Below are 14,695 nucleotides of genomic sequence, written 5' to 3' on the forward strand. Positions count from 1 at the left end.
CTAGCCGGATATAGGACTGACTAGATTGCCTTCCTGATAGTTTGTGAGTGATGGCCCTGATATTAAGCAGATGGCTTGACAGATATAGGACTGACAAGATTGCCAATGTGATAGCCTGTGAGTGATAGCCCAGATATGAACCAAATGGCTAGCTAGATACGGGGCTGACTAGACTGCCTTCTTGATAGGCTGTGAGTGATGGCCCTGATATGAACCAGATGGCTAGCTGGATACAGGGCTGACTAGGTTGCCTTCCTGATAGGATGTGAGTGATTACTCTACTATCAAGCAGATAGCCATACGGATACAGGACTAACTATTTTACCTATGATTTAGAGAGTAAGTGAATAACCCAATCTTAAACGGATTGCTAGGCACACATAGGACTGACAAGATTGCTCCTAATTTAGGGAGTAAGTGAATCACTTGATATCAACCAGATGGCTAGCCGGATACAGAACTCACTAGATTGCCCCTAATTTAGGGAGTAAGTTAATGAACTGCCATCAAGCAGATAGCTAGCCAGATACAGGACTGACTAGGTTGCCTTCCTGATAGTATGTGAGTGATGGCCCTACTATCAACCAGATAGCTATACGGATACAGGACTGACTAGATTGCCTTTCTAATAGTATGTGAGTGATGGCCCTGATATCAAGCAGATGGCTAGCCGGATACAGGATTGACTAGATTACCTGTGATTTAGGGAGTACGTGAATGACCCGATGTGAACCAAATAGCTAGCCAGATACAGGACTGACTAGATTGTCATTGTGATAGCCTGTGAGTGATGGCCCTAATATAAACTAGATGGCTAGCCGGATACGGGGCTGACTAGACTGCCTTCCTGATAGTCTGTGAGTGATGGCCCTGATATCAACCAGTTGGCTAGCCGGATACAGGGCTGACTAGGTTGCCTTCCTGATAGGATGTTAGTAGCCCTGATGTGAACCAGATGGCTCGACAGATACAAGACTGACAAGATTGCCTTCCTGATAGGTTGTGAGTGATGGCCCTGATATGAAACAGATGGCTAGCAGGATACAGGACTGACTAGATTGCCTATAATCTAGGAAGTAAGTCAACAATCTAATATCAACCAGTTGGCTAGTCGGATACAGGACTGACCAGATTGCTTATAATCTAGGAAGTAAGTCAAAGAACCGATATGTACCAGATAACTAGCCGGATATAGGACTGACTAGGTTTCCTATAATCTAGAAAGTAAGTGAACGACCTGATATAAACCAGATAACTACCCGGATACAGGACTGACTAGGTTGCCTTCCTAATAGGTTGTCAGTGGTTGCCTTGATATGAACCAGATGACTAGCCGGATACAGGACTGACTAGATTGTGTATAATTTAGGGAGTAAGTTAACAATCTAATATGAACCAGATGACTAGCCGGATATAGAACTGACCAGATTGCTTGTAATCTAGGAAGTAAGTCAAAGAACCGATATGTACCAGATGACCAGCAGGATAGAGGACTGACAAGAATGCCTTCATGATAGGATGTAAGCAATGGCCCTGATATGTGCCAGATGACTAGCCGGATACAGAACTGACTAGATTGCCTTCCTGATAGCCTGTGAGTGATGGCCCTGATATCAAGCAGACGACTAGCCGGATAGAGGACTGACTAGATTGCCTCTGATTCAGGGAGTAAGTGAATAACACGATATGAACCGGATGGCTAGCCGGATACAGGACTGACTAGGTTTCCTTCCGGATAGGATGTGAGTGATAGCCCTGATGTGAACCAGATATGTCGCGGGATACAGGACTGACTAGGCTGCCTTTCTAATAGCTTGTAAGTGATGGCCCTACTATCAACCAGATAGCTAGCCGGATATAGGATTGACTAGATTACCTTCCTGATAGCATGTGAGTGATGGCCCTGATATGGCCCAGGTGACTAGCCGGATATAGGACTGACTAGGTTGCCTGTAATCTAGCAAGTAAGTCAACAATCTGGTATCAACCAGTTAGCTAGGAGGATAGAGGATTGACTAGATTACCTGTGATTAGGGAGTAAGGGAATGACCCGATGTGTACCAGATAGCTAGCCAGATACAGGACTGACTAGATTGCTATTGTGATAGCCTGTGAGTGATGGCCCTGATATAAACCAGATGGCTAGCCGGATATAGGATTGACTCAATTGCCTGTGATTTAGGGAGTATGTGAATGACCCGATATGGACCAGATGGCTAGCCGGATACATAACTGACAGGATTACATTTCTAACAGACTGTGAGTGATGGCCCTGATATAAACCAGATTGCTAGTCAGATACAGGACTGACTACGCTGCCTTTCTGATAGCTTGTGAGTGATGGCCCTGATATGAACCAGATGGCTAGTCGGATACAGGGCTAACAATATTCTCTTCCTGATAGTCTGTGAGTGATGGCCCTACTATAAAACTGATGGTTAGCCAGATATAGGACTGACTAGATTGCCTTCCTGATAGATTGTGAGTGATGGCCCTGATATGGCCCAGATAACTAGCGGGATACAGGGGACTGACTAGGTTGCCTTTCTAATAGATTGTCAGTGATTACCTTGACATAAACCAGATTGCTAGCCGGATACAGAGCTAACTAGGTTGCCTTCCTAATAGCTTGTGAGTAATGACCCTGATATAAACCAGATAGCTAGCCGGATACAGGACTGACTAGGTTTCCTTCCGGATAGGATGTGAGTGATAGCCCTGATGTGAACCAGATAGCTCGCCGGATACAGGACTGACTAGGTTTCCTATCATCTAGACAGTAAGTGAACGACCTAATATGAACCAGATAACTACCCGGATACAGGACTGACTAGGTTGCCTTCCTAATAGATTGTCAGTGGTTGCCTTGACATGAACTAGATGATTAGCCGGATACAGGACTGACAAGATTGTCTATGATTTAGATGGTAAGTTAACAGTCTAATATGGCCCAGATGACTAGCCGGATATAGGACTGACTCAATTGCCTGCGGTCTAGAAAGTAAGTGAACAACCCGATGTGAAGCATATCGCTAGCTAGATATAGGACTGACTAGGTTGCGTTTCTAATAGATTGTGAGTGATGGCCCTGATATGAACCAGATGCCTAGCCGGATACAGGGCTGACAAGATTGCCTGTAATCTAGGGAGTAAGTGAATGACCCGATATAAACCAGAGAACAGATATAGGACTGACAAGATTGCCTGTAATCTAGGAAGTAAGTCAACAATCTGGTATTAACTAGTTGACTAGCCGGATATAGGACTGACTAGATTGCCTGTTATCTAGCGAGTAAGTGAATAACCTAATATCAACCAGTTGGCTATCCGGACACAAGACTAACTAGATTACTTTCCTAATAGCTTGTGAGTGATAGCCCTAATATACACCAGATGACTAGCCGGATACAGGACTGACTAGATTGCCTGTAATCTAGGGAGTAAGTCAAAGAACCGATATGTACCAGATAACTAGCAGGATAGAGGACTGACAAGATTCCCTTTCTGATAGCTTGTGAGTAATGACCCTGATATAAAGCAGATGGGTAGCCGGATATAGGACTAACTAGATTTCCTTCCGGATAGGATGTGAGTGATGGCCCTACTATCAATCAGATAGCTAGCCGGATACAGAGCTGACTAGGTTGCCCTCCTAATAGCTTGTGAGTAATGACCCTGATATCCACCAGATGGCTAGCCGGATACAGGACTGACTAGATTGTCTATGATTTAGGGAGTAAGTTAACAATCTAATATGAACCAGATGACTAGCCGGATACAGGACTGACCAGATTGCTTGTAATCTAGGAAGTAAGTCAAAGAACCGATATGTACCAGATAACTAGCAGGATAGAGGACTGACTAGATTGCCTTTCTGATAGGATGTGAGTGATGGCCCCGATATAAACCAGATGACTGGCCGGATACCGGACTGACTCAATTACCTGTGGTCTAGGAAGTAAGTGAACGACCCGATATCAACCAGATGGCTAGGCGGATACAGGGCTGACTAGGCTGCCTTCCTGACAGTCTGTAAGTGATTGCCCTGATATGATCAAAATGACTGGGCGGATATAGGATTGACTCAATTGCCTGTGGTCTAGAAAGTAAGTGAATAACCTAATATTAACTAGATTACTAGCCGGATACAGGACTAACCAGATTGCCTTCCTGGCAGGATGTGAGTGATGGCCCCGATATGATCAAAATGACAGGCCGGATACCGGACTGACTCAATTGCCTGTGGTCTAGGAAGTGAGTGAACGACCCGATATGAACCAGATGGCTAGCCAGACACAGGGCTGACTAGATTGCTTTGAAAGTGAGATCCAGGCGGATATTTCAGGAAATGCCTTGGTCCTGTCTTGGTTTGGGTTTTCCCTGATAATCTTTAGGTTTTCCCAAACTGTAATGTGAATGCAAAGACAACGTTCCTATGGGCAATATATTGCTGAAATCTTGTAAGATAGTGGCAAAAGACAGACACGTGTTAGTAGCAGTGTGCTTTGAGGTACATAGAGCTCGTGGGGAAACTTGCAGACATTAATACCATTTTGGTGACGCTTGTCTAAAGCGACTGTGGTACTTCGATCTGGAATTTAGCTTGACTCTCACCTAGATCCTCCGTGGCAACCTTATTCGAGCACGCACAATGCTACGCGCAAACATGTATATAATCCTGACGCATCGCGGATTCTCAACAAGGGACTCAGTCACCCGTTCTTCTGTAAGCCCTCACCAAACGTTACAGTAGTTCTCTAATGCAGTGCAATGTCGCTGTGAGAATCGCGTGATAGCGCGTCGCTTTGGATGCAAGTGGCCTGTGTTTTTAATATAACTTGCCGATGGAGGCCCTTCTTTAAATTCCATCCGTTCATTTCTATCGGCCCGCTCTCCCGGCTCTTTGCACATTGGAAACGATAACAAAGCCACAGGTGGTGATTTGGCTGGAACAATACACATCTGCTCCCTGGCCAATTAACTGTCCTTGGAAGTCTTTCGTACATAGGCAACAGGCTTTTTCATTGAAGTAGATCACTCTTAATCTGTAGCCGTCACACCCAGCAAGTAGCGGGGAAATTGGGTCAGGTTGTGCCTGTAAACTCAGATTGAGACTCTTGCCCATCCTAATAGATTACTGTCTGGACTATCGCCTTCATCTTCACGAAAGCCTGAACTGCTCCTTCCCCGTGGCCGATCCTTTTGTAAGACTTGCACTGCTTCCGTGATTCCGGTCTCTCTCTCCAATTCACTTTCCAGCCGGCGATTGTCAAACTAGAGCTCGCGGTTTCTGATCAGCATCTCTTGTAGACGGGTATTCTTGAGCTCAACCTCAAGCCCCAGCTCGTGGTTTGCGGCCTCCAATTCGCGAATTCTGGCCATCTTCAGCCGGTGGTTGCTGCTCTGCGATAGATTTAGTTGGCGATCGCCCGCCATTGCTCACCAAGATAAATAATGGGTTACCTCGGAAGCAACGTCCTGACGTGATCGAGAATGTTGCAGAGCCTCCGGTTCCACGGCCTCTAGCGATCGGCCAAGTTCATTGCAGATCGACCGATACAGGCCGACGGTTCCATTGCTTAAGTTCGACTGCAGTAGCCATGCGTTGGCTTCGGTAACCGACCAGGCGTATCCATCCCCGGCCGGCGGCTGAAGGCGGACCTGATCGGGAGGAACCACGAGCCCAAATTGGCTATCTGGAACATTCTAGCTCTCGTGCAGTTTTGACAAACACAGGACGAATATGATTTGATAATGCCTCCCGATATTGTTGCCTCAGCGAGGCACGCTATCAAGCGAAAGACAGAACTTCAAAAGCAAAGATTTCAAATTCCAGTACAGTAAACGACGCCCGTGGACTGGCAGCCTGGGTTTAGGTGACAAAATATCACTACTTTTTGGGTTATAGTATGCTAAGCAAACGCATATATGACGCTAAACACACATCCTTCTCTTCGGATCTATCAATATAGGAGCAATGCTAGTAAAAACTCGGCTTTAAGTACCCTGGTCCTTCCAAAATGCTTCAACCTCAATTACCTGGAGAGAGTCGAGTGAGAGGTTGTCTCGTGGCAGCTGGAGAAATAACAAACCTTAGCCGGACAGTTCCTGAATCTAGGCTGCGTCAGTCACAAAATCGTCATACACTGCGTCTGGGATACCTTACAACTCAGCTCCCGTGTTCTCTCTCAGCTGTTTCAGAAGATTAAGAATGCACCACATGCTTCCATGCTCTTGTAGGCTCAACTTAATATTCAGAACAATCCCGAGAGACAAATCTGTGTCGATTTTTGCTATCAATGCCTGGAAATACATAATACACAGCATTTCCGTAGGTAGGCTCTTCCCCGTCTTGTCCACTATATCTCTACAGCTCTTCTCAAACACCGGGCCCCTGGCCTACAGCAAGATGCTCATATTTTCCCGCCCCTACATCGTAGACGGAAATGAAAATGGGAAGTCAAAGCTGACAGTAAAAGATAGCAGCGTACGGATCAGGCTCCATATAAACGATATAGTGACAATCTGCGATAGAAAACCATTAAGGAACTTCTAGCGTTGTGTTATACCGCTCTCTGACAAATAGATGAACATACGCTAATAGTTGCGGACCTCTTCTATTAGGGTATCATCGGCTTCGATGGATGTTATAGCATCCACAATGCGACGCAATCCCCATATCAGTGTCTCCCGTCCCTGAGATTGTGGGCAATGTATCGGGGGTTTAATAGCAATAGTCTTTATTTCATAGCCATAGAGTACGTCCATGTAGTTAATAAAAGGCGACTATTTCACCCCTTTGTCACTGGTCAGGACAAATACTGTTCTCAGGGGCTCGTTCTCAACTCTGTGTGAGGTGCGCAAAGCCTTTATGCACTTCCAGTCTTCCGGGACGCCGCAGGGACTTATGCATCGTACTTGGCCGTAGTTAGGTTGCCGATAGAGGAGTAAATAATCATTACGCCGCACAGGATTACCTTTAATGGATTTTACAAGCCCCTTGAGAGAATCAATAAAAGTGAAAAGCATCTTATGGATAAAAAGATAGATCAGACGAAGAAGCCAGGTTTCTATATTAAGAACTTCGAACGAGGTAGCATTCTACTTTACTATAAGCTAACTACCGATTTATACTCGGACTTTTCCAGCATACATTAGACCTAGAGTAGATAATTCTAGGACCTTCCTTCCTGCCCTTAAGATACCCGGTCTAATTTTGTAACTGATACTTGATCGTGCAAGAATGTCAAGTAGACTGATCAGGGGGCAATCCAATCAGTTTCCTAAACAGTGTCTTCCCTTCGACCGCGGCTCCCCTTTTCCAAAATCTAAGGCAGGTATTTCTCTGTCGCTTAATTTACAAGTGAGTTCTAGGTGTAAGCCAAGGAGGTAGTCTAGTATTAAGAACGGTAAGTAGGCTACGAGAGGGCCTTCGGATGGGTAGCTTATAGTTCACCGATTCGGATTAGAAAGTACAGTACTTAACGAATAAAGAGCAGTGTAATTAGGAAAGACCTGTGGCCTATATATTACTAAAGATAATAGATTAGGGTAATGTCCTTAATCCCCAAAAGAATCATGGAAACAGTCCACATATATATATTGCAGAGATATGGGCTGTGAATCTGAATCGAATGAAGGGTCTGAATCAGAAGGGGTAGGCATGGAATGAATAATGAATCAGAATGGAATAAATAGGGAGTGAATGAATGACTTAGTATGGCACGCATAGGGATGATCCAGTGAATAATGCAGTGATTCAATAAGCAATGCAAAACATAAATAATCCCGAAATAGTTAGTTGGAGGCATCAGACCATACGTCTGACATATTCTTATCCTACGATTCTCGCGGGTTCAACTACCCTTTTATACTTTTATTAGTCGGCGAATTGCCGCCTTCATCGCATTATCGAGGGGAAGAAGTATTAGAGTAGAATTTATCACCTTTTGCTAAATCCTGTATCGACTAACGTATTGACCTTTAGCTAGAAGATCCGCCCAGGAATTAAGATAGAGTATTCTTCGCTAACCGCGTCGGCCTACTACGTCTAAAAGTCGCATTCCAGACCTCTCGGAGATATAAGGCATCTAGAAGACGCATACGGCAATTTTATTATTAGTAAGCTGTTAAGGTGAGAGAGTACGCTTAATATACATAGAGGACTATAGGTCAAGAATCGGCTATAGATATCGTAGGATACGACACTAGTTAGCTACGCTCCTAGACCCGCAGTGGAATGTCATAGAGAAGGATTATCTGACAGTACGGAAGATTCCTATCTTACCTAGGAACTCCCAGTCTCTATACATAGAGAAAAAGCAGGAAGGGTACTAGACACTATAATTAGCACAAGATTAAGTAAGAACAAGTATCTATCCTTACTGGTTAACACAAACAATACAGGGTATAATTCACCATAATCCTACGGATATAAGTAGCCCGATAATCGCCGTATGCGAGATTGTGTACACAGACAAGAGATACGGGGATAGTTGAGATACTAATAGAGGCAATAGTTACTAATTAATCGACCTGTCGGCGACCCCGACGGTAGAAGGGGGGAGAAAAGAGGAGACGTAGATAGCGCTATACCAGAAAGGGGCAGTATTCGGATAACGCGGCATCTTGGGAAGGGGGTAGTATACCGGAGGGCGGCCAGACAGCTAGGGAGAAAGTAGAAGAGAAAGTGCGTCGTTTTTCGAGAGAGAGTGGACGGGGTTATATAGATCGTGCGGCAGGCATCAGGCGGCAGGCGGCAAGCGCAAAAGCGGCGAGACGGGGGGTGCGATGCCCGAAACGGACACGCTAGGCCACAAGGGGCAGTGGACTTCCCGCAGGCAGCAGGCGGTGGCGGGCGGCAGAGGGCCGGTTCAATGGAAGCGGTTTCTAGCGCCCCGCTAACCGACACAACGTATACCGTCTTAAGGACCACCATACGAAGCTACAAAAAAATTCACTATCAAACTTTTCACTGCTCAATCACCTAAAGATAACAGCCGATAGTCCTGAAAGGGAAGTCACACTCCCGGACCTATTTCGTGAACGAGAACTTCCAGATGGCCCCAATATCCAGCCAAGATGGATTTTATCCGAGATCGTGCGGGTAATAGGAAATTAACACTCTGTAAGAAGATTATGCGTGACTTCTATGGCTAACGGATGTGGTCGGCCCTTTTTAATCGCATTATATGGATACCTTTGCGGAGGCTCAAAGGGGTGTTAGGACTGGATAACTTCTTTCGTCAGGATTACTTTTCTTCCCAACCTAAATATAATAATTTGATTTCTAAGCTCCGAAAAACAATCTTCGATCAAACCCAGAAAAGAACTCTCTGGTTGCTGGACGGCCTCGATGAAATCTGCGGATATCGCCATATTTCCAGAGCATGTTCTATGCAAATTACTTGAGATATCTTCCTTACAGACGGAAAACTACCGCAGAGAAAAAATCCTGGGAGCACTCACTTATCGATCGCACATGTCGTTCAAGCTGATGGGTTTAGTCTCAAATTTCTGGACGATAGCAACTCAAGTGTGAGGTGGTTGGCTGTTAATGCCTTAGCCAAACAGTCTCCTTGGCCGCCCGAGATCCTTCACGCAGTCATAGACTGTCTGGACGACAGCCACTGGGGTGTGAGGCCGGCGGCTGTTTATGCCTTAGGTAAACAGTCTCCCTTGCCGCCCGAAATCCTCCAGGCAGTCACAGACCGACTAGACGACAGCCACTCAGATATAAGGCTATTTCCCTTTTTTTTGGGTCCTGATATCGCCGTCATAAGTTACGCCGGGCGATGCCATATAGAACACCGCCTTTTTGTTTCCTTCTCGTTGTTTCCTTAGCTCTCGCTCGCGTTCCCGGATCCGCTGAGAGCGTTGTTGGCGACTGCGCTTCTGTCTTTTCTTTCGCTCCCTGGCTTCACGCTGCTCCGGTGATAGCCGGCCGAATAACGCCTTTAGCCAATTGATCATGGCTAAGTTATTGAGATAAGAACGAACGATGAGAGTGAGAATATAATGATGTTCAGACTGGGTGTGGCTCGCTTAATAGCTAGAGATATCCGCGTGAGGTGGTTTTCTGACTCCACACCCTGGGGCCCTGAGCTCTACATAAGCCGCTGTCAGCGCCGGGCAGTGTCCGGAGAAGCTACGCGAGAAATTGGCTTGGCTTATGGGGCCAAAATAGGGGCCAAGAGAGACCCAACAAATCAAGGCCATCGGAGATGTGGGGCTGAACAGGGATTCAGGTTCAGGTTCAGGTTACGTCAGCATTCACCGTCCTAGCCGCCGCCCGTTTCCTGTCCGTGAGGATGGCCTTTAGATCGCACGACCATCTCCCCTCTCGTCTCCAGGCGTGTCGTTCCTCCTGGAATGTCGGACGCGCATAGAGGACGTGTGCCACCGTCTATTCGACTTAATAGCACTGGCATTGCCTGCTGTCAATATCCGGGATGCTCCGGCTGTAGAGGAAATGTCAATTCTCTTAGTAGCTGAGGAACCTCTTTTATCGCCTTGCAATGGAGTCTTATCTCGGACGAATTTGAAGGAAATGGTTTTGCCCATACGTGCTAGATTGCCCCACTTGCGGAGTTGTCTCTTCACTGGTTTCCAATCAATGTTAGTGGCCTGATACAGTTTCTTAAGATGGTGCTGATTCCGGTGGTTAATTAATACACGATTGCTGTATCTTCAGATTGGACCCGCTGGCTACGTTTCTTCATGTGTACCAGACCATCAATTTTGGGTTTCAGGCACTTTTCCCAATATTCACTGGGAGCTATAACCAAGTCCTGCTCGGTCTCCCTGGCTTCAATTCTCCGATTAATTATAATCTTCCACGCAATCGTGTATCGAATGTATTCCGGTTCTTCCAGACCTTGCTCTTTGTAGTCATTATCTTGATCCCGTTACTCCCACTCGTGAATGGGAGAAACCCAAGATATTCCGGCTGCGTCTGGCGGGGGGGTAGGATCTGGGGTAGGGCTTAAGGAATATAGCGTCTCGGGCGTATGACCAAAGTTACCCGGTGTTGGAGTATAGTAGGAACCTTGGTCCCATGGGTCGATCACCCGCGGTTGAGAGGCCTCTTCATCACAGTTGAAAAGGCTACTGGTCATACTGAGGAAAGTGTGGCTCTGATAGGCCTAAGAATGTGCTGCAGAGGATTAGCCCATACTATCTTATGCCCAATAGAGCGTTCAGTAACACGAGGCCGTTTATGATGATGAGCAAGAGCGGGGTTCGTATAGCAAGGAGCACTAGTACAGTACTAATAATCTTGCTCGAAGCCCGCAGCTGGCAAAAACCCCTGGAATCCAGTATGCACCTTCCTGTAGCACAAATTGAAAAGTATAGAAGAAGAATGGAATGGGGAAGAGATATCGTTGTTGACAACTTGCCAGATCCAACTGAGAAATAGAACCTTTTAGCAGATTCCACCAGTTGTGTATTGCTGGTACTAATTTCATATACAGTATTATATTGTTACGACAAAGATATAGTATATATTACAGGCTGAGAAATTATGTTTTATATATAAATATGCTTCTGTTTAGCGCCTTGGCATTAGGGTTTGGGAAGAAGCTTTGCTTTTTGCGGGGGTGAATGAGGTTTCGAATCCTAGTGTACCTAGTAGGTTAGCCAGATAGCTTAGATGGATGGTAGATAAAGGGAATACCAAGTTGGTGAGAGCCAGCTTGCCAGTCCGGCGGCTAACACCTGTCAAATAAAATGAAAGAAAGAAAAAGGTCGCCCCAAGTAGAAACAGTCTAGATAGTCCGAAGCAGAGAATGGCCTGACCCAGACCTACCTGGAATAAGATGCCCGAGTATTTCCTCCTGGCCACGATATCCAACATCTCTCTTGTTGATAGCCAGGATTCTGAATTCCCCGGCTTTGAGCATTATTATAAACATTCAAGTCATGATTATATCGTCAAATTATTTAAAGAAACAAAAATAGCGGTATATCTCCGTGTCGTTTTGACGAGATCCCCGGTCATCACAGTGATCATGTGGAGCTGATCTAGTTTTTTGCGGTTATGCCCTGGTATTCTCCCTTGCAGCTCTGTCAGAAGTGCCACCGATGGCCTTCTTTTCACCTGCATAACCTGATTTATGTGGTTGTAACATGCCCTATTGGTATACAATTAATCTGCGAATTCTTTTTTCTTTCTCTTTGCTGGCACGAGTGGACGCGAGTTGCCCAGGTATTATTCCGTTCTAAACAATACGCTTTAACTTACGCTAGCTAGCGGTTTACCTCTCGCAAAAGATTATTTACCACTTTTATTATGCTTGTCTCGTTACTGAACCGGGCAGTTAACGAAAGTCTATAATTTTATCTTAGTGGGCATTCTAACGCGCGTAAACGTCCATCTCTCCTGATCGGAAGATAGTATATATAAACGGGCGAACGATGGAAATTTTAACGATCTTATCCTATTTTGCCCGGGCATTACTAAGGGTCGTAGCGGTTCATCGTGATCGGGTATGTTTACCCGGTTATCTGGAACGATTTACTTTCTATACGCCATTCTCATTCCTTCCATTGACTATTGGATAATGTATGCTGCCGGTCGGGAAAAAAGATCGCACTAAAGTAGAACCGGTATTGACGATCCAGAGCAGAGATATACCCGAGCTTTAAACTGGGCGGATCTACTCGACATCTGCAAATCGAAGATGCCCGGTTATTTTCTTCCATCCCTATCCCTAGTACTCTAATTTTTATCGTCTATCCAGTTCGTGGCGGTTTTCTTAACGAGACCACCCGGTCATTGTAGTCAGTTTATATAATATGTAAGCGGATCTGCTTTTCTATGGTCTGCTCTCGCCCGGGTGTTCCGTTGCAGCTCTGACGAGTAGAAACTACCGAATAGCTGCCCTTCATTTTACTAGCGTGGCCTGAGCTCCGTAGACATACGCGTCCTGTGACTGTTTGCAAATATCCCTTCCCTTGGTCAATTCGTTCTACTCGGGTTTCTATATTGACCGGTCGTCGTAGTATCTTCGACCCCGACCCGTAACTAGCAAGGAATCTATACAGCTCCGTTGTTGGTTATTCGGCAAATAATTAATATTAGAACGAATAAGCTCCCGTCGCTTAGTCGAATAAGACTCAACCCTAAGGAATTACAGCTAATCAGCGGGCTGGGAGTAGAGAAACTCTAGGCCGAATATGCCCTGGTTCGTTTACCCCCGATAGGTTAGGGGTGAAAGGAAAGTTACAGATAAGTCAAAAGATAGATAAAAAGATGATCTCTGATATGGCCGTAGATATGAATATAACTATATAACTAGAGAGCCTTAAGATACGTATCCTTAATCCCTCTAAGAACGAGTAATAATATAGCTATATTTATGGTGAATTAAAGATAGGCTATAAATCTGAATTAGATGAAATGATGGATTATTGAATGGATTAAGAACTAGATAATGAATCATAAAATAATTGATAAAATTAAGGTATGATAGAAGATTAATATAGTGGGTGGTAAATCATGAAGGAAATTAATAATGAAGAGGTGATTTTAGGAGTCCGAACTAGTAACCACTATCGAACGGTGGTAAGTATAGATTAACCACGGCGATTCCCCGGCGAATTGCCTTAGAGATTGCTGAAGGCTCTTCGAATAATCCGCTAATGGAGCCTTATGAGAGGAATACCTCAATGGCGGCTGGAAGATAGAAACATACCCAAGGAATTGTTTTATGATCCGTTGCTGAAAAGACAAGATAGACTAGTCTGGTAAGAATGTAATACTTTTAGGAATGGTTGGTACTTTTGACGCCTAAATAAATAAATATTATTTTAAGTTAAACTACAGTAAACAACCATTTTGCATTCGTGAAGAAACCAGCGAAGCTTTAATAGCCGTATTAGTACCTAGCAATAACCAATACTACACTAATGCATCCAGAACATTCATCGCACTGCCAACCAAGTGCAGACTCCCTGTTATAAGATATTGGGGCTTGGGTTCTATGCAGCAGACGTGCTGTATAGCCTCCTCTGTTGATTTGAAAATAATTGTCTGTCTACCGTCGAGGGCCTTCCACATCTCTGCTAATTTACGCTGAACCTCAAGTATATCCTCGGGAAGAGTATGGCCACGCTTTATATTTACTATCACGGCTTCCTCTGAAAATTCGGTATTACCTGCCCATGTTAAATTAGTGCAAAAGATAGCATAATTAAATGCAGACTGTCCCGCTCTCACAGTCGTGTACAGTGCATTATATAAATATCGCAGCATTTCTTCGCGATGCTCCGATGGCCGTGATTGCTGGTTAAAGATCAAAACACGAGGACCCTTCTGCTTTACGTTTTCAGTAAACTAGCTCCCCGCTAACTGCACGCTAGCTGCGGTATGGGCCCCGTCTAGACACCAGGTGACTTCTTCGCGATGCCAGGTCTCGAAACTCCCGGGCTACTCTGTCTCTTCCAGGCCTTTCTTAAACTTTTTAGGCAGCGCCGCAGTCCCTGCGAGAAGATCTCCCGCTAACGGGACATTATGATACCCGAGATTATAGAGATGAGTTGCAGCTACTGCAATAGCTAGGGTCGCGTTGAGCTGTTGGATGTCACCCTTTAAGCCTAGTTGTAGGTTGCGCATCTCTGGGTGTTCTTGTCGAACAACTTGTAGGGGGGCGTTATTCTCGCGGTCGATTTGCTCTAACACAGCTATCGCCTT

At 45.2% G+C, this 14,695-nt stretch overlaps 2 protein-coding genes across 2 annotated transcripts; one reads left to right on the plus strand and one right to left on the minus strand.

Annotated features, from left to right (window-relative positions):
- Positions 1-6,247: 6,247 nt before the first annotated feature.
- On the minus strand, positions 6,248-7,029 carry BDV59DRAFT_196913 (uncharacterized protein; the record flags this gene model as incomplete). Its single annotated transcript, XM_073692794.1, has 5 exons — positions 6,248-6,367; positions 6,404-6,429; positions 6,492-6,552; positions 6,613-6,786; positions 6,823-7,029. 5 exons carry the CDS (start codon positions 7,027-7,029, stop codon positions 6,248-6,250), a joined length of 588 nt encoding a protein of 195 aa, XP_073542633.1.
- Positions 7,030-9,096: 2,067 nt separating this feature from the next.
- Positions 9,097-9,576, plus strand: BDV59DRAFT_157722 (uncharacterized protein). Its single transcript, XM_073687477.1, has one exon. The coding sequence runs from the start codon at positions 9,163-9,165 to the stop codon at positions 9,409-9,411; it is 249 nt and encodes an 82-aa protein (XP_073542634.1). The 5' UTR covers positions 9,097-9,162; the 3' UTR covers positions 9,412-9,576.
- The last annotated feature ends 5,119 nt before the right edge of the window (positions 9,577-14,695 follow it).

Source organism: Aspergillus ambiguus (assembly GCF_047715705.1).
Source record: "Aspergillus ambiguus strain CBS 117.58 unplaced genomic scaffold BDV59scaffold_72, whole genome shotgun sequence".
NCBI lineage: Eukaryota > Fungi > Ascomycota > Eurotiomycetes > Eurotiales > Aspergillaceae > Aspergillus > Aspergillus ambiguus.